Source organism: Psittacula echo, assembly GCF_963264785.1.
Source record: "Psittacula echo genome assembly, chromosome: 12".
In the NCBI taxonomy this organism is placed as follows: domain Eukaryota; kingdom Metazoa; phylum Chordata; class Aves; order Psittaciformes; family Psittacidae; genus Psittacula; species Psittacula echo.
Window position 1 is genome coordinate 10,954,565 of NC_137747.1, and position 25,872 is coordinate 10,980,436.

General features: G+C 40.9%; 2 protein-coding genes across 2 annotated transcripts; one reads left to right on the top strand and one right to left on the bottom strand.

The window, feature by feature from the left end:
* Nucleotides 1-8,061: 8,061 nt before the first annotated feature.
* Nucleotides 8,062-8,976, bottom strand: PPP1R3D (protein phosphatase 1 regulatory subunit 3D; the record flags this gene model as incomplete). The annotated part of the gene is made up of 1 exon (XM_080628079.1): nucleotides 8,062-8,976. One exon carries the CDS (start codon nucleotides 8,974-8,976, stop codon nucleotides 8,062-8,064), a length of 915 nt encoding a protein of 304 aa, XP_080484205.1.
* Nucleotides 8,977-11,186: 2,210 nt separating this feature from the next.
* Nucleotides 11,187-14,253, top strand: FAM217B (family with sequence similarity 217 member B; the record flags this gene model as incomplete). The annotated part of the gene is made up of 4 exons (XM_080628114.1): nucleotides 11,187-11,281; nucleotides 12,401-12,506; nucleotides 12,604-12,689; nucleotides 13,068-14,253. The coding sequence occupies 4 exons, from the start codon at nucleotides 11,187-11,189 to the stop codon at nucleotides 14,251-14,253; spliced, it is 1,473 nt and encodes a 490-aa protein (XP_080484240.1).
* Between the last annotated feature and the right edge of the window lie 11,619 nt (nucleotides 14,254-25,872).

Below are 25,872 nucleotides of genomic sequence, written 5' to 3' on the forward strand. Positions count from 1 at the left end.
GTCAGCAGCAGAACTCCAGAAGGGCCTCATTATAAATCACTCAAGAAAAAAGTGACAAATGCATGCAGGGAAAAAGTCTTCTTAATTACAGATACCCTGATGGGCTCTGAGATAACTATTAACAGCAAATGTGAGATCGTAAAACTAATTTACTGAAAATAGTTTTAGTACTGAAGAACCATCAAGTTATCTTGTTTTTTAGAGTTAAGATGTAAAAAAAAAAAAAAAAAAAAAGGAAAAAAAAACCCCAAACAATAAACTTTTTGATACTTTGCACAGATTAATCTACATTGACCAATCTACCATGTGCAATTTCGGTCTCTCCATCCCAGAAATTACACAGCACTACACAAAGCAAAGCAAAGGAAAATGACTGAAATTAGAAAACTACTTCTATAGAACAAGCAAGTTAGTAATTTCTGTACACCTAAATAATACGGAAATAGCAACTACAGTGCGATTTATTTATTTTTTCAACACAAGAACACAACAGCCTACATTGAAGCCTTTGCTATCACCTCACAGGGCTCTCGTCTCCTGACTAGCCAGACAAGACAGAGAAGAAATTATCAACCCCTTCCAGGGGCCTCCTTCTCGACGAAGTCGTGGGACCTCCACCCTCGATCCACACGCAGTCGCTGGCATCCCCCCACAGAACTTTGCTACCCAGCAGAACGCGCCCAGCAGTGGCCCCGCCGCCTCAGCAGCGAGGCCCCACACAGCATGGCGTCCTCACCTCAACACCGAAGCAGAAAGAAGCGCCATTTCCCGCTGGCCAATCACTCGCAGCGCCGGTAACCTACAGCCAATCCTTGCCCGCGAGCGCGCCGTGCTGGCCAATCGCCGTCGGAGGCGCGGGGCGGGAGGTGGGGTTTCCTTACCTCGCGCAGATGTTTCTCCGCCCTCAGCAGCCGGCACGGTCTCGCCCAGCTGGCGCTGAGGGGGTGCTGCGTCCGGCCGCGTCTGCCGGGAGCTGCCCTCTGAGAGCCCGGCCCCGGGAACGAGGTTCCTGACCCCGGGCGGGAGCGGGGCCGTGGATGGGGCCGCGGCTGCCCTAACGGTTGTAAAAACCTCTGCGTGGGGTGTGCCTGTCTTTCCCACCCAGCGCTGAGGGAAGTGACCTTGGTGTCCTGGTGGACACAAGCTCGATAGGAGTGAGTAGCATGCTGGGTCACATCAACAAGGGCATCACAAGCAGGGATAAAGAAGTCATTATCCCACCCTGCTCAGTGCTTGTCAAGCTACACCTGGAATACAGTGTTCAGTTTTGGTCCCTGCTTTACAAAAAAGATAGGATGGGCTGGAGAAGGTTCAGAGAAGGGCCACAAAGATGAGCCAAGGACTGGGAAGCCACATAAGGAGAGGCTGAGAGCTGGGTTTCTTCAGCCTTGAGAAAAAAAGGCTCAGGAGAGACTTTTATCTCCATGTTTCAGTGTTTAAAGGGTGGCTATGGAGAAGATTGAGACTCCCTTTTTACAAGGAGACAAAGGAAAAAGACAAGGGGTGATGGGCACAAATTACTCCTGGGGAAATTCCAGCTGGACACTAGACAAAAATACTTACCAATGGGAACAATCAGCTATTGCAGTAATCTCCCCAGAGAAGTGATGGCTTCCCCAGCACTGGCCACTGTTAAGATTTGGCTGGGCAGGGTGCTGGGACATCTACGCTAGCTCATGCTTTGCCTGGAAAGACTGGACCAGATGAGCTTGTAAGTCCCTTCCTACCTGGTGTTAGGTAGTTCCTGCGGTGGGGAAGGAGAGGGCCGTGGAGTGGTTTTACTATTGAGCAATAGTTACATTATCAAAGGACTGTGCCTGCTTACCTGCACCATTCTGATTGTTTTATATTACAAATTGCCTTTTTTGATAACCAGTATTTAGAACATTAATTTCAGTGCATACTGTAGACAAGAGTTACTGGGCATGAGGTTGCTAAACCAGTGTAATTAATTTGTATACTTAATTCAGAAACATTTTCACTACCATCAAGTGCCCAAGTAGGTAAAGAACATACAGAAACTCAGATACAGACCTCGTGTTGATAAAGAGCTCCTATTGACATTTGCAGTCTTTATCTGTCCATATGCGGACAGATGGAACTGGGTAATGTGTTTGAATGAAATCCAACAGTTCCAAAAAGGGGCTTTACCTGTACTGATGTTATATGGATGTATCTGACATCTGTATCACAAATAGAAGAGAGAAAATTTAGCATGAATCTCACACGTTCCAGTGGAGTATCAGGCAGCATCTCTGTTCATACCTGGAATGAGCAGCTATAGTGGAGCATCTAGAAGTGGAATCACCTTCACGGCAGATAAACCTGCAGCAACAGTATATAAAGAACACCACTGACTTACTAGAATGAGAAAGAAACCAAATCAATACTATAAAAGGGGGAAAAAAGCTGTACACAAAGTATTCAAAGTACCACCAGATGTCACTGTAACTCAAGAAAATGACAAGTGGTTCAGAACTGGAGTATCTCCACTGAGGAGGAGATCCCACAGGAATGAGTAGGGCTGAGCACATTCAGCCAAAAGGATTAACTGCAGCATTAACCACTGTTATATTTGCTGTTGGGACAACTTATTAGAAGGCAGTGGGTGATCTGAAGCAGATCTGAACAAGTACAGCTTTACTGAGAAACCTCCTAGGACAAAATTTCACATGAGGAATTTGGAGCATCAGAAGTTTTCTATAAAAACTGAATTCTGAATTCCACTTTCATCATATGAAGCCGAAGTAATAAAAGCCAATTTGCATTTGATGCTTTCCCTTACCAGTCACATTAGCATACACCCAGGCTTAAGACTGTCCACAGATTTCCAGATCTTGTGAAGAGAACAGCCTTACCCATTCTATACTGAACAAAAAGTGAATCAGCCAGTACAGGAGAAGTGGGTCATACACTTTCTATCCTTCACTAGGTACACTGACACAAATGGTAGATTACTGTATGTTCATTTCTCTTTCTCTAATGTCTCTTGTTTGGTTTGGCAGAAGGAAGGGCAACAGAAAGCTAAATTTCCATTAAGTTATGCATTAAACAGACTAGAACACACAGTGAAAAATTATTCGGGCCACAGATATGGCAACTACACTTAAAATTTTCAGAGAAAATGGAAGCAAACTAAGTATAGGCACCCTTCAGTACAGTAGCAGAAATACTTACCTTCATTACAGGTACTTGAAAACACTGTACTGTTCAATACAATTACCCTTTGGCACAGCTGCTGTTGTGTGCAGAACTGAGAAGGGTCAAAAGCATCGATGCCAAGTTTTAATATCAAGTGTCAGCTGAAATAGTTGCAGATCTGAGATCATAAGGAGAAAGTCAAGTTAGGAAAGAAGTCAGTACTAACATTGGACTTATATTGACAAATGACTAATCATTTAGACTTGCCATTCTGTGTCTTGACCAGCAATGCTCTAAAGGACACATAAGATTGTACTGAGCATTGGTGATTCAGTAAATTAAGAACTGTAGTTACCATCGACTGTTAGCATATTCCTGTTACTACAAGCTGAATTTCATTTATTCTCTGTAAGATAAATACAAAGAAACTACAAATTTGAACCTAAATGTAAAAATAACACCTGTATTACAAGTAACACTAACTACCTGTAAGATAAATCTGACAGTTGGATATTCACAGCAAAAGCCAGTCCTTCTCTTAAATATTCTTACACCCAGCCTGCTCCCATTGTTTTCAAGTGATTTGTTAAAATCAAAGACCACTGTCTTTGTCCTTTGCTGGTCTCCTGGCTAGTCTGCACTGTGGTTGCCATATTTATTTCCAGATGACAATACTCTTTTCATGGGTGAAGTTATGACAATTAAGGTGGTATTGCTAGTTCTGACTTGGAGTAGTAATACAGGAAAATGCAAAACCAAGAGTCATAAAGACAAGATATTATAATACCATGCTTTCTAAAAGCACCCTCCTTTATTCATCTGCATGCATATAACACATACTCTGTATACTTTGTAATAAAAAAAGTGACATTGACATTCTTAATCAACTTAGCATAATAAAGACATTCCCTTGTATTTAAATTGCAAATTTAAATTTGCAATAATCATCCTTCCCCCAAGCAACTTGGACAATGGAGTGTTGAAGTTATCAACACTGATTAAAAATTAACTTGGTAATGTGTGTCTTTCTTTATTAATTATGTCTTCTAGTTAAATGTCTCCATTTTGCTTTGGAAGAAACCTGGCAACACATCATTCAAATCTTGGACTGTATCAATTAAAAGCTTGACACTGACGGAGATGTATTTCATATAGAGGATACGGACACTCAGATGCACAGATGATGGATGCTCTCTTACCATACTGCATTCAGATGTATTTTCAAGAAACCAGTGAGTGAAAAGAACATGGTGGATTGAGAGGACAGTCTGCAGCAATGAAAACTAAAGAACAAACAGATGAAAGAATAACACAACTGTGAGGCTCTGAAATTAATGTGCTAAGTACAGTCTAACACACCTTTGGGAAGTGGAATTAGAAGAAAACCTCTTTCTCTTCCATGAAACAACATTTGAATCTGCTGGCAGTGTGCCATTTTCCAACATTAGATCCTAATCCGGCAGGTGCTGCATGTACAGAACTCTTAGCTGAAATGGAAGCAAATTCCATGTCAAAAGGGGCAGCCTAATCATTTTAACAGCTATATATACTGATCACTGTATTTTTAGCAAGTGCTCCTCATTTTTTAGCAACTCAAACCCACCTTACTTTCCCAAGTATGCTGCTCTTAGTGACAATTCAGCACTAAGTTGTGCCACTAAACTCAGGAGTTTCCTTACGTGTTAACAGGAGAACCATTGACAAACCATAAAATTGTGAAAAGCTTTTATTACAATCTTTTGTATTACAATAGCCAATATTTTATTGTTTTAAAAATGAAATAAAGTGAAGCACTTTGCAGTTATACAACTCTCCACTAAAACAAAATGACCTTTTGTCTAGCATGTGTTTTACTGATATACTGTGTAATGTACTTTCATCTGGACAAGATGATTAATCAGGAAAGACAACCCTTTCTCATTTACATGGATCCCACGTTTCTTTAGAAAACATGCCCAAAACAACCTTGAAACTGGACTAGACATTTTTTATTGTATGATTATCACAAATACATGTTTTTAAAAGTGCATTATATGGCAATAACCCTTGTGAAGAATTCACTTTTACAAACTCCTCATTATAAGGGAAGTGCGCAGTTTGAACACAGTGCAAGCAGTCAAGTTGTCCTGAGAATTTATAAGGTGGTCAGAAATTGACCTTCACCACAGGTGTGTAATACCACTACTTAATGGCTTTATCCCTTTTTTTGTCAGCTAGAATCCTTTTGATATTCACTACTGAGTACGACAGGAAAACCTAAGTGCAGAATTTATCTTTCATGACAGGTGCCAGCACTCGTGTGAATGTTCAGCAGCTTAACCCAGAGATCACTCAGTTCTGTTACAAGGCAGGGCTGCTCAACTTTGCACCACCAGACAAGTGGGTTAGTAACAGCTATGTCAGTTTTTCTCCAGCAGTGCATGAGTGCATTCTCCAGCAAGCAAAGACAGGAAAGGCAAACTTGGAATAACACTTTAGTGTTCAAGATTTTGTACATGCAAATACCCTGAGAGGTCATGGAAGAAAGACAATACAAGCCAAACTCATTTCCAAGTCATTAATTATTCACCTCTCTCTTGACACTGTGGTACACATGACACTAATCTTCACACTGACAACCTCAGCTTTACATAATCAGTCCCTGCCTGCAGTAACACTCAGATTTGACATTTGGTAGCACATGAAAGAGTCTCTCCCAGAGGTGGCAACAGCATCTTTCTGCCAGTAAGACAAATATGGCACTGGGCTCCAGCAACAGCTACTGTAAAATGGTGTCAAATACCGACCTCATAAGAGAGGAATTTTTAATGGTGTGTTGAGAGGTGATTGAGTAGTTTTGCTGATGGAAGAAATACAGTAATTGGGGAGAGAGGAGGAGGAGTGCAACTATACTTTAAAATCATCACTCCTATAACCCTGACACAGAAAACAATGCAGGTGGATTGAAAGCAGGCAGCACCCCTTCCTCTCTAGTTTGCAATTGCACCTCAGCCTCACCTAATCCTTCAGAACAATTTTAACTTAAACGTTCAACCTCACAATGCTCCAACACAGAGTTGAGGCAGACACATGGTTAATTCTCAGTGGTTTCAAACAGGACTGAATTTTCTCAGTACTGCAAGTAACTGCTCAGTAGCTCATAGGCTCATCTGCATGACCTTGGTTCCTTTGAAAGCCAAATGTCAATGGAACCAGGCAGCTTCTTCACTTGAAATCCATGTTTTGCTAAATGGTTATCACAACTAAGGAGTAACATGAAGTTGCCAGGCACATGAATTTTCTTGGGGTTTCTGCACTTCCAGAATTACTCAGTAAGCTTTCTAGACTAAGATATATTTGGCTGTGGGTTGCTTACAATAGTGATTTTTAAAACAACTTGTGATTTTGATGAATAAGCAGCAATCCAAAATAAGACACCCAAGTAAGTGGCCTAATTTTCATAGTACAGTCCTAAAAAGCAGCTCTTATACAACCAGACAGTTTTGAAAGTTTATGCTACGCATATAAAGCTAAACTTTCCATGCTGTTATGAATTCATCTGAAACAAAGCATTTTACTTTTTTTTTTTTTTTTTTTACAATCTTTTACTTACTAGATTTAAGCCTGATGCCAATCTTAAGTCACACTAAAATCACAGAGTGAAAGTAGTAGAGCAAGAAGCATGGAAAGACTGCATCTAACAGTGTTCCTGTGCTCTCCCAGCTGTAGAAAGGATTCTGTTTGTGGGTCTGTGGAAGCATCAGTTTACCAAACATCATTTTGCTTTGAAGTTCCCTCTTTGTATTGCGAAGGATGCAGTCTTGGAGTTCAACTGGTTTATAAGGAGAAACAGTTGATTAAAGAATACAAAGGTACTACTACAACAGTACTGGGATGCTGGGGAACAGGGAGCCAGCATTCAGGGTTCTGGCACGCTATTCCAAGGCTCTGCAACCAGCTCCCTGTAGTGGCTATTTATTTTATATATATATATATATAACTTATATTAATTTCTTGATTTATAAATTTACCAGGAACAGTGGTAAAATCACCAGCATTCATGTAGCACTTTAAGATCTTCAACTGCAATTGCTACACAAGTGCAAAATTGTTCTAGTTTCCCTTAGTAAAAAACAGGCACACAAGAAATCGGCAATTCCTGTACCACCACCTAGAGAAAAAAGCCTACTTGTGCATCATCTGAAAGAGATGAGAACTTCCCTGTGAAGATCTGCCTTGCACACACTTTGGGAACAGTCATTCCTGCTGCAAATACTAAAGATAAGAAAAGGCACCTTTTTTTCTTTTTTCTAAGGGAAACAGAGGGGCTAATGGCACATTTTCATGTATGTTCTGCTCATAATAACATTTAATTTCCAACCCAAGTATTAATGGAAATATTCAACATGGTTACAGTCTTAATAATACATATATAAAAATACAAGTACTCCCTAAAGTGTCTGCTATCCAAGTTATGCATAAATGGAAAAGTGCCCAGACTTGGTGAGATAATATAAACAAAATTAGAAACAGAACCAGTAAAGCCACCCTCCATACTTAGGAAACGGACAGTACAAAATCATAAAATAAATCAATTAGAAATAGTCTATGAAACCTGGAATATTGCTAGTCACATGAAGTGTCTTGTTTTGCTCTCTGGTAGTCTGGTAGCATCCCCTGGGACCATTCTGCACCAACTCATACACTACAAGAAATCACAGGGGCTTTTAACAAATGTAACTCAATACATTTTGGCCTTTTTTACTTGCTGAGAAGTTTAGAACAGTTTGTCCGAGTCATTGGCTACTTCCTTGCCCTAAAGCACTTCATCAGGTTTGGCAGGTTTCAAAAAGGAGACTGTTGCCATAGGAGCAGAGCACCATGCCAAGGAAGAGAGTGCCACCAGATTACTGACAAGCTGCTCTGTGCCCACTTCCTCTGTTAGATAAAGTGAATCCAGCTCTCCTGACATTCTCTAGGCATCTTGAGGGGGTGAGTCCGGCAGGTAAGACTGTAGTTATTCCCTCTGTTGTTATCCCAGTACTCCTGGCCATTGACTTGGTACCTTGCTGCAAACTGGACTACAGAGCACAGCTGAAGGAGGAAAGGAGGCACAGGGAGAAAGAAAGTGAAAACATCAACCTGATCCTGCCCGTTTTTCTCACAGATGCTACTGTGCCAGTGAGCACACACTTCATGGAGGCTTTTCCACTGGTTGAAGGTGTATCGCACAGATACCTGCTTCTCAAAAGCAACGTTGCGAACCTGGATGGTGCCACTGAGCCCCAGATCTGAGCTGGTCACTCGTTCAAGACACACCTGCTGCTCCTGCAGTCGGGAGGAAAAATCCATACAGTCTGCAGGCTGCTGGAAGTCAGGGACCAAACACTGCATAGTAAACTCCAAGTCTGAGCTGCTGTACCAGAGGTCTGAGTTTATGGAGAGCCTGGAAAGGACATGCAAGGGGATCGATGGATCCTCCCCACTCTGGAAGACTTTCACTTCAGTGAGCTCCAAGCCCAAAGCATCAGCAAATCTCACCCGGTTCATACGACTCTGGCATCCAGGAACTTGACACTGCACTCCGGCTCGCTTCCTTCTTTCGGGCGACGTAGGCAAAGATCTCGCTCGGCGGCGTATAATAGGCCGTAATGCTGGATCACAGCTGGAGGAAGTGCTGCTGTGTGGCTGGGGGCTCCCCTTAGCTGCGGTATTGCTCCAAAGAATCACATTGCTACTTGTATGGATTGCAGGGAACTGTTGCTGGCCGCGTCTTGTCGCTTCTTCAGCCTGTAACATGTTCTGATAGAGGTTAGAGAGATAGCTGGGATTCCTGCGAGGACCATGTACCTCCATTGTTAGTTGATGACAAAAATCAGTGTTTACACAGCAGGTAATACACACTGCCTCTCCGAAGCACTTAACTTGGGAGTGGCAGCCACAGGCAGCAAGTATTTGAGGTTACTGTACTCAAGACTCAACTGAATCAAGCAAGAATCAACTGAAGCAATGCAGACTTCTGAATGAAAGGCAGAAACCTGGAAGCTCTGACAGCAGCTGAAGTGAACCAGAGGCTAGTGCACGGTACAGGGAGGTGAAGGCAGTCTCACTGGCTGGTAAACTCGAGACTGCTGTGCTGGCTGGTGGACCCGTTGCTCAGGCTGGAAAGGGATTCAAGACTATCACCGGTGATGCTGGAGGACGTGAAGCTCTCACACAGACTGGACACCGACTGGAGGCTGTCTTGCTGGACACCAAGGGACTCCAGGCTGTCAGAGAGGCCGCTGAATGCCTGGGGGTTGCAGCGGTGCACCCCACAGCACGCCAGCCCGCTACAGAGGCGCAAAGGGGCCTGCAGGCTGTCCTCGCACACTCCGGCCGACCCCGCGCTCCCGCAGCAGCAGCAGCAGGGACACTCCAGGCTGTCACACTGGATACTGGGCGAATCACGAGGGCTGCCGAGGCTAGGGAAGGCTTGGAGGCTGTCGGGCGGGAGGGAGCCGGAGCCGAGACCGGGACTGCTGCAGGGGCTGTCGCGGCGGAGGCTGTCGGGCGGGGCTGTGGAAGAAGGCTCGGTATTGCAGCTAGAGGAAGAACGATCCTCGCTTGGGGACTCTACAGCCCACATCAGCTGCACAGTCCTCCCTTCGTCCTGCGGCAAGCCTCTGCTCCGGCCGAGGGCAGGGCGGAAGGGGCGACAGCAACAACACCAGACCCCACACACCCGACCACGAAACCCCCTCTCCCACCGCAGCGCCCGGGGCAGCGAACTCGCGTTCGGGGGCAGCGCATGCGCGGAACCGCCCCTCCGGCCCACCCGCCTCCGAGCGCCTGCGCACCCACGTGAGGCCGCAGAGCTTGGGATGCTTTTAGCTGGTGGTGGCGGCCGAGGTGGCTGCAGGTATCGGGTAGGGAAGGAGCGGGAAGGCTGCCGGGGAGGGAAGGTGGGAGGTGCGGGAGGGCGGTCCTGTCCTTTAATTAACGAGCTGCCCTCGGTCGTTGCCGCTGTGTAGCGCGGTAGGGGTCAGCATCGGGAGCTGATGGTGCATCCCGGGAGAGAGCGGAGTGGGGCTCGGCCCGGCCCCGGCTGCGGCTCTGAGCCGCCGAAGCTGCTTGCAGCCGTTGCTGTGTCAGATTGGCCCTTCCCGGCTGGTGAGCTGCCCCTGGGCGCGGTGGGCTGAGCCCACGGGTCCTGGCCCACCGGAATGTAGCGCTGGGAGTTCGGGCGAGGGGATGGCGGAGAGAGGCACTGGAGAACCAGGACAGCCGAAGATGTAAACAGACGCTGATGTGATTGTAAATATATAAGCACCACTGAATGACATGGATATAAGTATATAAACATCACTGCAGCAAAAACAGAGGTGGTGTTCGGGTGCTCAACATCTGTCAGTTGTCGCAGGTCCTGTCTGTGCTCCCCGGGGATGGGAATGCAGATTCTGGAAAATAAAAGAATGCTGTGAATTCTGCTCTATTTTTAGTAAGAATTTATGATACCGAGAGATTTGTGCTGGAGAAGAGAGAAAAAAAACCTGATTTGATACAAAATTTGCATATATGAATATAGGAAGAGCGCACTTTCTGATGCAAAAAAGACAACTCCACATGCTCCAACCGCAGGCGGCTGATCATCTATTCTTGTTAAATTAAGAGCAGAAACACCCACCACCGTTCGACTGTGATACTTGGCTCCAGTCAATACATGGAATGCTGCGCAGGAGGAACAAAATGATGATGAGCATGTTACACAATGAAAAGTAGCTCTTCCAATGCTGCTGTGCTGTCAGATCTTTTCCTATATTTTACCAACAATCCTTCAGGGACTGGCTTGTGAACCTCATGGGAAGAGCTCAGTGGTTTGCAGTTCATTGGGTAGCTGATTATATATATCTTAATGCTTTGAAATTAAATCAAGTTGGAAGGAACCACATGGTGTTTGTTTATTTCTTCTCTAGGAGGTGGTGATGTTTGCATTCGATACGCTGTGTCTTACAAACCCCAAGGACTGGAGCTGTTTGAAGATGATGTAAAAATAAAGGTGGAGTTACCCTTTAGAAAGAGTAATTATGGGACCAGGCATTCAAGAATATCCCTTATTGCTGCACGGAGAGACACAGAAAAAGGAGAGCCAAATCAATGAAAGCCACAAAGGAATGGTAAAGTAAGGAAATTATTTTCTCTTATTACAGAATTCTGTAGATACTGTAGATTAGTTAATAAGTGTGTGGCTGAACTGTTCAGATTGTCATCCTCTCCTCTGATTCACAGCAACAGAAGCAATTGTGCAGTGTGATTTTGCAGTTCACAAAGTGACAGAGGTGACTGCATCAGTGCTGGAGGCAGAAGACTCATTTTCATTCTTTTATAATCTCTTCAATTGGTGACATCATGGGTTTTAAAACAAAATCTGGCTATACTGACATAAAAACTGCCTAACAAGTTAACTGAACTGCAGTCAAACTAGACTAGACTGGGAGGGCACAGTTTGCTTATTCCAGTTCTAAAATGACATTTAAAAGCTTTCTTTTATTAAAATTAGTAATATTTCTTGTTTGTAGAACAAACACTTTTCTGATTTTTACGGAATATGCCAATTTAATGATTCTTTGTGCTTACAAAGAAATGTGTCTCATTTAATTGGGGAAATAAGTATTTTGGTTTTAAGCTGTTCAGATCAGTAATGCCATTCCCTTTGCTTGCATATGTGTTTTTCTCCTACTAGTATTTCCACAACTTTGTTATAACATGAAATAGTGAATTTTGTTTGTGCTTTTGTTGTGAAATAGTATTAATATCAGAATAGACTGTATGCTCCCTGCTCACTTCCATTCCTTAACTTCATAGGAATAATCCTTTAAATGTTGTTGAGAGTATGCACATGAGAAAGGCAACCAGGATTTGGCTTGCAGTGGCCTTCATACAGTACTTTATAATTCATTTTGTTAAATTGCAGTAGGACCACGTACTAGGTACTATAGAAATTAGTAGTTGCGTATGTAGTCTCTAATATTTACTCTTCGTTATTCATGAAGTTACTTACAAATAAGGGCTAAATTCTATTATTATACCATCTGATTGAATTACTCACTTTTGCATTAGTAGTGAAAAAAATAAAAAGTGACCATGGCATAGTTCTGGTGAACTTCTAAGAGTAATTGCAATCAATTGTCTCTCTTTTAAAAACTGAATTGCACTCTAAACTTCTATTTTGTTTCTGTTCTGATGATTGTCTGTGTTGCTATTTAGATGTTTTATTCTGTTTAATCCTTGCTAATTACAGTAATGGAAAAAGCCATCTGAGCACCAAAGGACTAAATAAACCAATTTTGTATATGAAACCTTCTCCTGGAAGATTAGACAAAAATGCATCAAGTGCCATTGAAAAGGTAAATATTTTTGGTTGGTTGGTTTTTGCTTACAGAAAAAGGGTACTTAGTTTATGTCAGCTTCTTAATAACGTCATATACTTACATACTTTTTCAGATTCCGCATGACACTCAAGATGGTAACCAACCAACTATTCTTAAGAAGGGAAGAAACATTCTGGATGACAGTACTCAGCCAAAGAGGTAGTTTCATGTTAAGATTGTTTAATTTGTAGTCATTTCAAGCTGGTATATAAAATGCTTGTGATGAAATCATGGCTTCTGCGTTTTGCCTTTGACTTCACTGACCCCAGAATTCAGCATTTATGATAACAAATTTAAGTTATCAATATGGAAACTTATTATCCTGCCCTAGTGAGTTCTCAGGCAAAATCAGAACAAAATAAAACAAAAAGTCTGTAGTAGGCAGTGTTACCTCTGCCAGCAAATAATCATTTTTACCTCATTACCAAGCTTCATTCGTGTAGATCCATGTCCTTGAAGCAAGTAGCAAGACCTTTATAAACTGATGTTCAAAGGCATTAATTATTCTAACAGGATATGATCTTTCCTTTAATTTAGTACCACAGGGGTTTGCACGTCACTGCACAGAGTACAAGGACCAAAGAGGAGTCTCCCAGAAAGAAGGCAGAATGAATCTTTTCTGCACAGGATCCCCCTTAGCACAAAGGACGGCACACAAGGTAGCTTCTGCAGGGTTAAAGACTTCCCAGTGCAACATTTTTACTGCAGTAAAAAAGAACAGTTGGAAAAGAATCACAAAGAACATGTTGCTGTAGCTGGTCCATGCTCTTCTAAATGGCAAGAAGCATCTGTACATGAAATGTTTCTTGATTTTGAATCAGTACAAATTATTAAAGAAGATGCTGAAGATGATAGTGCCAGTGATCTCTCTGATTCAGAAAGAATTCCCATTCCCCCATCTCCCTGCACACCACCAGAACTCATTCTCAGAGCTGAAGAAATTGATCCAGTTTGTTTGGAACACGTCCCTGATACAGGTTTTAAAGAATCAGAATATTACTACCCAGACTTCCTCCCACCCCCTTTCAACTCATGGGACTTAAAGCAACTGGCCATCTTTGTTAACGTAGAGGGTAAAACTGAATTTCGACCAAAGCCAACAGGATTTCTTCAGAAATACATTGATCGCCTTTTGCAGCTGGAATGGCTGCAGATGCAGACTGTACAGAACGAGAAAGGAAAGGCAGCCAAAGCTAGGCCACAGACTGCTCCTGGCTCTGTCCGTACCCTAAAAAGCCCTGGCAAAGGCAAAGCATTGCTCAGCCCTTTGCCTAACAAGCAGCTGGTTCCCCAAGAAAGTGTTACAAAGCTTCCCAGAAGCTATTTGGGTCACAGGGGAGATTCATACTGTGAAAAAAGTCACCAGTTATATTCTCATGCAGGTCACTTGAAGCTTTCAGAGAGAACGGGATGTGCAATGTCTTCTCAGAGACAATCTGGAGAAGTAAGGAGTGAACTGAAAAAAAAACCAACTGCAAAGCAACAGCTTCTCAATGTGGAGCCCTCCGAGAATGGTTCTAAAATTCAAAGTGTTGGTAATATCAGACCCCCTAAGCAAACCCCAGTATTTCATGGTTCAGCTGCTCCCATCAGAGGCTTAAAAACATATGCATGTACAAATCCAAAGAAAAATGGCAATGTCAACAATTATGTTCCTTCAAAAAAACCAGTAGGGGACAGGAAAATAAATGGCACAAAGCAAACATCATGCAAATTTAAATGAAGAAAAATATCATCAGTAAATCTTAATGCTTCTTGACTGCTAGAAAGCATTTGGCCAATGCAGGGGGGTCATGTTTTCTTTATAGGAAGATCCTGAGAAAATATGTTCCTGATGCATGGCTCTAAGTCAGCACTGTTCATTCTATGATTTCAATACATGTGATCCTAAGCCAGCAAGGCCAGCAGGAAATCCCTTCCCTGAAGGCAGGTGTCTTCCATTGGTCTTTCCTCAAAAATACTTCCAATTGCTCAATGAAGGTAACAATAGCAGAGCGTGAAAGTTTAGTGAAATACGTAATTATAACATCCTATTTGCACCAGTGGAAGTCTACTGAAGTCTGGTATTTCTCACAGTTACCGTGGTATATTTGAAAGACTAGGATTCATGCTCTTCCTGAAGAGATGTGTTATTTTGTGAGACAGGTTTGATGGTGTTTTCTGATGGAAAAGGGTTCAGCTGTTCTTATAAAACAATGGAGCATGCTTATCTATGCAAAGTCAAACTAATTCTTCACAGAAGATGATGAATTGGATTTTTTTGATGAACTAGATATTTTTTATAAGGATGGAGATAATGTTTTGAAATATTTTAATGCAGAAAGGATTCTTTTTAGGACAAAAAATTAATAGGGAGCAGACAGCTTCACTAGTGACAGGTTAAGAAAATTGAATGTGTATTTTTATACCCAGGAATTTTCACTGTGTTTACAGACAGCTTTCCTTGAGAAGTTCCTTTTGTAAGCCTTGTCATTCAGAGGAAATGACCAAATTTCAAATTGTACATGGATATATATGCCTAATGCAAAGTGAGGGTGTTACTAGAGACTCTGTGGCCTAGTTTGCAGAATGGGTAGCCTCTCAAAACATAAAAAATGGACTCTTGGGGATGAAATTAAAGGCTATTGTTAGTTCAAGTAAAGATATATTTTGGTAGAAAAGATACCTATTTTCAGTCACCCAAGATGATTATTATTTATCCCATGGACCAGCCTACTTCAGTTAGCATAGATTCTTTTTTCAAGGTTAGTGACCTGACATGGGGAAATACCCTACAGAAATAAATGGTACAACCAGGAGCAAATCCTGTCTTCAGACTCTCCGTTTTCTCTTGTCTCCATGAGGTACAAGAGAATACAAAGGACAGTTCAGTGACTATTCAAGTATCAGGTCATCTGCCACAGTTTCCAATCAATCACAGCAGCTGGAGGCACATTCTTGTTAAAAATGAAATTCCAGAGGAAGTTTTGTACTTTCATTTTAGATTGAATTACTGAGCAGCATTAACTTCACCCTCAGCAACCAGTGACAGTGAATTGTTCCTGAGAAGTGATCTGAGGTCTGACAGACCGGATTTTGCAAGTAGATCCTTCACATTATGATAGAAAATGAAAAAGTAGCAAATATTAAAGAGTACATTATGTATATAGTTAAATTGCACTTCTGTTGTTGATCTCATATGAGTTTTAAGATGCTTAGCTGTTTCTGTTCTTTCGTTGTGCCTACCAGATGTTCAGCTTTGTAAAATTTCAAAGCATGAGTTTATATGTAGTTTAAAATGTGAGAATGTAGTAATAAACTAGAGTATTTTACAGTACCTAAAAACTTTGCTCAGGAATAGTCAGAGAAATATTTTTAGTGTTTTTTTTTCCTAGCCTGCTGGAGACCAAATGTGAAATTTTAAATTGGTAAAGGCAACAAATGTACAGTATTATATTTCCATATTCATTATTTGTGAAATTACAGTTAAAATGGATTGTAGTTGCATGTACATTCAGCTCTATGCAATTAAAGTGAAACAATCTGACATGCTCACAGATCAAATAAATCAGCTGTGTCAGAGGTGTGATGAAAGTCAAAGGATGGTATTCAACACCAGCAACTGCAGAGGACCAGCACATTCCATTGTTCCTATTTCGTCCTTTTGTTCCAGACTCATCTATTTCAGCTTTTTTTTAGATGAAAGGTTCTTGCATCCAATACTAGAATTTCAAGCTGTGGCCAAATTCTACAAGCCTTCATTAGTCACATTTTCCTGATCCACATTAACAGTAGTGACAGGTAGTAGGCCTGCTCTTGCCAGTAAGCACTACTGCAGTGCATGATTTTAGCACAGTGTTCTAGAGCACTGTTACAAGCACCAAAAGCAAGGTTAGCAGGCTCAATGATCAGAGTAGCAAGATTTTTAAACAAGTTCTGTTAGATGCAGTTAATTTAGCATGTTATTATAGCACTGAGTATTAGTGTATGCTAAATTTTCCTCTGAAACGTTACTTATATTGATGCTTTCCTAGGTTATGAGGAGGGTATATAGGTACAGGCAGATTTTGCATGATCACTTCTTAAAGAACAAATAAACAGTGTTTCAAGGCCAAGTTGTGGTTCATCATTAAGCTCTGACTGTGATCTGGCCAAGTAAGTTTGTCTCACATGATAATCATACAACACTAATTTTTGTTCATTAATTTGATACTTCTTCCATAGTCGTCTTGGTTCACATACAGAAACAGCTTCTAGCCTGAGCAGACATGCAAGGGTTGGATTTTATCCTGCAGCACTTTTGCTTCTGTTTTAACTTGCTTATGTTCTGGGCTTATAAAGAGCTCTGCTTACGAATAGGACTCTGCTTTAGGTTTCCTTCGTTTTGTATTGATGGACATTATCTTTAGGAGCACTTCTGAATATAGCAGAAAAGTTTATTCCATCAAATACATTCAGCTTGGAATTAAAATACTTCCACAGCACAGTATTTGTGTGGCTATTTATATTTTTTTCACTATGTTTAGCAGTATGATTATATGTGTGTCTAAGCCTAGCATTGACGATGCTTCTTGAAGAACAATTTACTATGATGTGAGATATATAAAGAGTGGTTTATTTCTTTTTTCTAGATAATTTAAAGGTTTAATGTTCTGCAGTACTATACAGAACAAATATGCTCAGGTTGCATTTTAAATAAATAGCCAAATTCTATGTCAGTTATATTAGTATAAACTTTGAACAACTGCAGTGTTTTCAATGAAATTAGGCGGTTACAAAGATGTGAAGAAACAGAATTTTACTCCAATATGTACAAACTGTTTTCCTTAGTAAAGTTGAACTGTATTTTTAACGCGTAACTTGAAATTTAAAACAACGTTGTTTCTCTCTTGACATGGTTCTTTTTTCTCCATTACTTGCATTTCTGCAGTGAAACAATGTGATCAGTTAATGTTTTATCTCGCTTGTGCCCCCTGAGACCTTGTAGCTTTCAGTTATCTACAGCGGTTCTGAAGTTTCTGCACAATATCTCCAGATCGTTGCTCTGTTACCAGTACGGGTATCAAGCTTCTGCAGTGAGTGAGAATTTATGCACCCAAGAGGGTTATCGCTGTGTAAGCAATGCCTACCATTCTGGGAAGAGGGGCTTCACATCTTCCTCAAGTGGAAGAGCCTTGCAAGGGAGACTCAAGTCAATCCATTCTGCTGGTTCAGTATCGATCAAGAGGTGGCCCCTTGTTAAAGCTGATAAGGTAGACCATGTTTTTCTTCCCAAATGAGAGATTACATTTGCTGGTACAAATTCATGGGTGATAGTGCTTCTCACAGAGGTGAAAAGGCTCAGCAGTATTCATTCTGAGAAATCTGAGTTCAGAGCAGATAGGCTGCCACAAGAGGGGAGCTCATCTCCCCTGGATGCCCTTCTCTCAGGATGCCATGGCCATAGCTCCCTGCCCTGCCTAAAGTGCTGCCATGCCCCTGGTGACCCTCAGAAGAGTGGTGTGATGCTGCATGGGGTGGTTGCACTTAATTGGACTAAACTGCCTGGTTTGACTCCAGACTGCTCAGTTCTGCTGTAATCCCGCTATTGCTTGTGTGCTTTCTGTGTTTCATTTATTGTTGTTTGAGGTAACTTTTATCTTGTTTAAAGGATCTTGTTAGAAGTTTGAGAATGTTTTGACAGAGTTTATTCAGTCAGTATGTGATACCTTGTTTGGCGTTGATATAGTTGAAATTGCTACAATATGAAATTCCTCTTAATGTACTATTTTTTGCCTTATTTTAAAGGTATTGAGCCTTTGTTCCTCCCATTGGCATAAGTAGGTTTTCTTCTGAAAAATAAACAGACAGCTCTGTCTAGAAAGACTGGAACTCAACTGAGAATTTGCAGCCCAGCTTTTGATGTTGGTGATCATGTGTTCTTATTTATTTCAACTTTTTGTGGGTATTTTTGCCAGTAATTTCATTGGAAAGTGATCTTGTCATTCAAACTTACTATAGATTTATTATATTAAAAATGCAATACTATTTGTTACTTGTATTTTTTTCATTACCCACAAGATGGCACCTCTGAATTTTTCTTTTAGAAAATCTCTTCCTTACATTGTAGGATAGAGCTTGTGGTTCAGCACCTCTCAGCTATATTGCTGCTGATGGCCAAGCTGGGTGATTTAAGATGTGTGATTATTTCTTCTCCATGTGGCAGCGACTTCTGTAATGGCTGTGTTAAGGCATCATAATGGGTGAAAATAACAGGGAAAGCTTACTTCTTCATATTCATACCTTCTCTTTTAAATGCACTAATCAATGAGTTTCACATTCTCTATTGTAATCTCCAGGACACTTAGAACAAGATCCAAAGAACAAGACGTGCTTGCAGAGCGCCACATATCCATGCTGCTAGTATACATGGATAAGTATGTTTAACTTAATTTCACACACAGTGTGTTCATATATTCAGATGAGACTAATCGAGAGGAAAATTAATGGAGACAGGAAAAAAATAAGGCATTTCCTGTTGCTGAAAATCCCTTTGCTTTCCTATTCTTGTAATCCTAATATCAAGCATTACAAAACTCTTCTGTGAGTTTATTGCACAAGTATTTTACAATCAGAATGTTCTGGCTTCTCACAGGGACAAGGCTCTGGCTGCATGGAAGATACCATCGGTCCCCCTAAGGTGCCTCTGAGAATGCTGGCTTCTTTGTCCCGCAATACTAGGCTCAGGTCTCCTGGAAGCAGGTTTCCAGGCCCTCTCTCTAGGGATACCAGGGCGTTCATGCCTGATGGATCACACTGGTACATAGTGTTGACCATGCTAATTTAATGATCCCCCACAGTAACTCAGTGTATTTCCATGAGTATTTATGTGGGTTTCATGGTCCTGAACTGAGTTGTTCCAGGGATAGATACAATTTAATACAAGGCTGTCAAAACTGGATCAATATGTTTATGTGAAGCCAAATTCCCCCTGGACAACATACCAATGTTTTCTAGTTAGCCACAGTTCTCACAATCACCTTTTTTTTTGGCTGGGTTTTTTTCTTTCAGAAGGTTCCTACTGGCAACAGATTTTCTCATTAAATTGAAAACTGCAGTTTAAGACAAGACATCCAGAAGGGTTTTGAACTCTATTCTCTACAGAATGTCTACGTTTACTGTAAGGAATGCCGGGAGGAAATTTTGGTCTACATCAGTAGGTAACTGCCATGTGTCCTGTTCATAAGTACATCATGACCACTAGGAAACTCTCAACCCCTGTGTTACAGCAGGCAAAGAAAATGTAAACTAGTATGTAAGAACCCAATTCCACAATCCTTAAGACCATAGTTAGGAGCTAGGATTACCTGTATGAGTAGACATTGTAAAGTTCCGTTGTCATGTTTGGTGCAATTAATGAAAAGGAATGCAATAAATTTAGAGGAAGAAACATATTTAACTACTGGAAATTATAAAGAATGCCTACAGTTGTTGACTCGATGTACACAGAAAGTACGTACTCATAAGAAGAAACAGTCCCTGAATAAGCTTCAGTGTCCCTGAATAAGTTCCAGAATAAGCTGGAATGTAACTGGAGAAGGCAGCATAAGATAAATTGATGTAACAGAAAGATAATTGGACTTATTTGTATCTGAAAGAGATGTTAGTAGGTAACTTTATGCTGGTCAAACTTGAGATACTATGTCTGGCTTCCAGGATGACTTGTACACTAATGAGACATTCTGAGTAAGACACCTTCATTACATCATCCAGACAGTGGACAAAATACTGGGTCAGGTAAGAAATGAATGTTGAATCCCTCCTTTGTCAAGCTGGCTTTTAAGAATAGGAAAAAAGAGTTGCAAAACTGGGAAGCTGCTATGGCTTCAGCTATTTTCTCAGACCACATCAAAGAAGCGTTACAATTGTCAGCCAAGAGCATGACATGCCTGGAAGGTCCACTCTACTCTGCAGAGATGATGAAGTGATTTTGGCATATTCTGAGCAGACTTAAACAAACATAAGCTCTGATATCAAGGATCCTTCATTTAGTATGCAACAGAAAAAACAGGTCTACTAGGCTAGAAATTCCAAAGTTCCGTATGGAAATAAGCCAGCTGGGCCAGGGAAACAGTCCTTTCTCCAGTGGTCTCTTTAAATCCAAGATTAATGACAGTACAGTGCTGTGTGGGTCAGACTTGATGATCAGATCTTTAATTTCTATAGGACACAAACTCAAAGAAAAAGTGCACTTCTACTCTTAGTGTGACTGTAACTGCATAAAGACCTGGGATGTCTGCACCATCCTTGCCTTCTAGCATAAAACAGGCATTTATTTAGTGCTTGCAAGCTTGTGCTGGCATCTGGTGGCTGTTAGTATTATCACACTATTTAGATTATTATAAATAATAATCTAAAAGATTTATTATATTTTAGATTATTATAAATAATCATCTAAAAGATTATAAACAGATTTAGATTTATTATAAATATATTTAGATTATTATAAATAATAATCTAAAAGCTAAGAAATTGTTAATAGAGGACAAGATATGGTTGTTCCTTTCATTCAAATAAATTTGAATTCTCTAAATTTGCTACAAGTGACCATGATGAGAAAATTCTCCAATTTCCTCAAGCACCATTCATAAAACTGGTGAAATGATAAAGGATGGCATCAGATTTCCTCATATGGAAACCACAGATGTGTTACTTTTAAATTCTGTGGTTTGTACATGTCTGAATGTGTGCAGTTGACCTATGCTCAGTTATAGCATGATGGCTATCGGGCTTACAATATGTGAACAAGGAAAGAGTAGCTCAGAAGATAGTATTCAGCCATTAGGTAACTTATACATGCAATATGAGATGGAACTAGTCACAAATCTTCTGTTCTATTACAATTCTGTGCTAAAAGAAAAATGCTTTGCCTAAGGCAAGCACTAAGTCTGGTATCTAAGGTACTGGTTTTCTGTTTCAAAATTTACTTAATAAATTACACTTTTGTACAGATATTATTAACTAGTAATTCAAGCTGGAAACTTAAACTAAGTGTGATAAAAGAAGTTGGCTGAGTGGCAGGCAGATATGTTTTCCTAAATGCCAGCATGAAGATCTGTTTACACAACAAATCACTACCCTGATAGACTGTCCTTAGCTTCTAATTCCAGATGGAAGACTTCAAGTCAGGCCAGGGATGTAGCAGCACTGCTAATAACAATTTTATTGCAAACTATAACCATATTTTGTAAGGTCTGAGCTGTGCCGTGTCCTGCTATTTCTTCTGAAAATTAGGGAAGATTAAAAATAATAGTAAAAGTAGTCTGTGTGTTTATTGTTTGTCTAAGCTTGTATCGGGCCTGTAGCACACCACACTTATAAACACCAGAACAGTAAATATGATCAGACCCACAGCTGCTAAAGCCAGAGAAAGCTGTCTCTCTCTTGCATAGGGGAAAAAAAAAAAAAGAACTGTTTTAAGGAAAAGCTATTGTAGAGCAAATGAGGATGTTCACTGGAGGTTCTTACAATCGTCTACAATGTGCCCATACAGATAGCAAAAGTCATTATCTCAGTGTCTTCAAGAAGACCTATACACACTGAGCTAATACAGCTTCCCAGCATCACTGCAAGATGAAGATGTGTTTACACTTTAAAAAGCAGAAATTTAGGCTGCAAGAGCTCCTGGGTTGACCAGTCACACAGGGAGCTTGCAGCAAACTAAGGAATGGCACTTAGCAGTTGTGCTCTGTGTATATCTTGCCTTTCACAACATTATTATGTTGACCTTTGCAGCAGCTTTTTACAGCGTTTCTTTTGGCCATACCTGAAGAATACACACTCTGCTATGGTCATATCAAACCAGTACAAAACCTGTAATATATACAGTCTCAGAGGAAACAGTGATGGAAGTAACAAATTAAACCCTTCATTTTACAGATAAGGGACTGATGCACAGAAATCATAAGTCAGCTCCCATAATCAAAAAGAGGCTTGCAGAATGGATCTAGATTTTCAGAATCCCCTTTTGGCATTGCAATAATGATATTCATATTTCCTGTCAAGCCCTGTCATTTATGCAATTACCTGGACAAAAAAATATTCCTCCTTTTTCTCACTAAGCATTTGCAGTCACAAATCTGGTGATGTGACATTGAACTCCTGTTAATGATCACATTTTTCATTGATCTTTTAGCTAACTACGGTAGCTGTATATACCATGGAAGTGCATAATGATGTGTTCAGTTCATTTAAATGATTGCTCTAATATTTTATGTGCCTTTTAATAGGAATGAGTACTTTTATGTAGGAATGACAAAGCACACTACAAACACCTAAAAACCTACTCAAGCTGCTGAAAGCTATTATGATCCCTGATGCCAAAACATGGACAGTTAATCCGCCATGCATCGACTGGGGGTGTCTGAACAACAGCAAAACTCAACAGAGGACCCAGAAAGTTGTAGGTATGTGTCTCCATAGGACACTTACTTCTTTCACCACCTGGGCATAAGCTCTGAGTTGACATTTCTTCTCAAATGGGAGAGAAGGAAACCTAAACTAGTTTATTAATCTCCCATTGTCTTAAAAACTAGAAACATCTGCTTGAGACACCAGTAGCTTTTAAGTGGAGCTTGGCAGAAGGGAGGCTCAGGCTGTTGAGGTACACCTCCAGTACTAAATTACTACAGTCACAAAGGTTTCTTTAAAGGCTTTCATGGGACACAATGATTGCGAAGTAGTGAAAATGAGGTGTAAATCAGCATTTCTCACCTACATCATACATTTGCGTCAATTGCACTTTTAAATACACTGTTGCAGGGAACTAGTCAGTAAAGGGCTCTTTATGGCATCTACATGTCTGAGGTATGCATCAGGAGACAGACAAAAGTGCCTGGTGGCAGCATGTTTACTCGTGCCATACAGCACACTGGATTTTACGAAGATATCCCAGTCAGACTTTGAGTCTCAAACAACTCCCCACTGTCCCCAGTGAGGATGCCAGTGAACCACCCACTGAGGGAGCTTTCAAATGTTCACATGAAGGTTGATGTGAGGTCTCTGCCTGACACATACCCCTTCTTGGCCAGTGCCTTGCAGCAAACCTGGGCTGAGGACATCTAGTCAAGGCAACTTGCCACATTTCTTCCCAAGGCCCCTCTGCCTGCTGCAGGCAACTTGTGCATGGCCCACAGACCACACGTGAACAGCCATGGCTCGGAGACAACACCAGGGCTGGTGTCAGAGAAGTGATGTCTACACAAACACATATATATATTATTTGTATCTTCAGCTTATGCTTTGCTCACGCATGACAGAGGGAGAGTGTAAAGCCTCTGTTTTTTTCAAGGTCTGCTTTAAACTAAGTACCTCCATGGCTTGCTGTTTTGTAAATGCTGGTGATAGGCTATAGTCTTTCAATTACCTGTTCACAGTGAGAGGTCTAATCATGATGCCTGTGAATCCCCATTACTGCTGGCCCCTGCTGTGCCCAAGTCAGTGGGAGACCCAGCAGCACAAATGTTTATCCCCACACAATCTTCATCTCTGTCTTTGTTTTGCCTCATTTATAAAAATCTTACTTAAAAGTAAATGACACAAAATCAGTAAAGGGGGAATTAATCACACTGGAACCAAACTTCTGACACTGAGGTTTAAAGGAAACAAGAGATACTGATCATAGGGTGATCTTGCAGAGAGTTGACGTCAGCACGTTAGCAATAAAATCTGTCTCAGACAGAAAGCATTTTGCCTGTCTGCTCTCTTCTCTGCTGTGCAATGGCAGATCCCCCGGGATCTTTGGGCTGCCACAGAAGGAGTGTAAGTTTTAATCAAATCTTTCTGTGCCAGTTTGGGGTCATTTTCTCCCTTCCGGAAGATCCATTTGTCTTGATAAGGGTATTACAAGAAGTCATTTAAAGGACAAATAAATGACAAGAGATTTTATAAGTGAAGGGTAAACCACGTGCTGAGTGGGCTATAATTAGTTCCTTCTATGAATGCCTTGGGTGTTCTTGTATTTCACAATCCCAATAATTAAATGCTTAGTAACAGAGTGTTGGATTAGGGTTTTAAAAAATCCCACAGGCCAAGCTGGAGACTTTTCTTAAGGTTTTTGGAGAGCAAGCAGGGAACAGGTATTTTAGCGTCTGTGGTAGTTGCAAGTTTCTTAACTCAGTTCAAAAGCTGCTGTCACCTTCAAAGAAACTGAAAGTGGGCTTTTTCTTTCTTAGCATGTGCATATGCTGAAGACTAAGTTCACAATTATGCCATTCCAATGTAGCTTTCCATTTTAGCCTGTAATTGCACCTGAATGGGAAAGCTGGTGATTGGGGAAAAGTGAGGGAAGACACATGAAAAGCCCAGACAAGCAGATGCTGTAGCATGGCTTGCTTGGGCCATTCCTGTTCTTCATACTGCTATTATTTCACATGTTTCAGAAGTGATGGGAAGTATTCAGAATGGAAACATCCACTCTCCTCTGCTCACCCCGTTAGTAAGACATGGTGCATTGATTTAGATCTGACCAGGACACTTTCTTGATGTCCAGAATAGCATAATTTACAATGTCTTCTATAATGACTTAATTGCATCCTGAATGCATATTTCTTAGGGACCATTACATTTCTCAAAAACAGAAGGCATTTGAAAAACGTGAATATTTAATATTTCAGATGTCCGCTTTGTTTTGCTTAACATTTGTGGTAGGAGTCCATTATTTCCAGTTACCCTATGAGGCGTGAACTGAAACTCAAAATCACGAAACATGTTTTATTCTGAAGGAAAAACCTTCACATTTCTTCTTCTCTGCCTGTGTCTCCTCTCTCCTGCTGAGGATGCTGCAGTAAACCCCAGTTTGCAAGATAACCATTCTGTACTCTAGCAAATAAAGCAAGCAGATGCTACAGAAGACAGTGGAGGCCCTTCAGCCTTTTTCCCTGTCCCCTAGACAGATGTAATTACCCAATGTGAGATTTAGCAAGAATAATTAAATGAGTAAATAGAATAGCAAAGATCTCCAGAAAGCTCATACAACATCATCTGCTATTTGCAGGTTCTTCTACCACTGGCATCAGAACAGTAACAGTGTCAAACAGAACAGTTATCTCCAGCAACGTATTATGCAACATGATTAACACCTATTCCTTCTTTCTGGTTATCCCCAAGAGAAGAAAACCCAGTCTTTTGATGAGAAAATGGAGCTCTCATTAGTAAGATATCTGTATAAGAAAGTACTCTTTTATAAAACAAAACTTCAATAAATATCTCAGTATTGTTGAGACCACACTTACAAAGATCTTTTTTTGTACAATCTACTGATTATTCATAGTAGCCGAATACGATACGTGGTTAATAATTCAGTAGGCTTTGGGCTGCTCTAAAT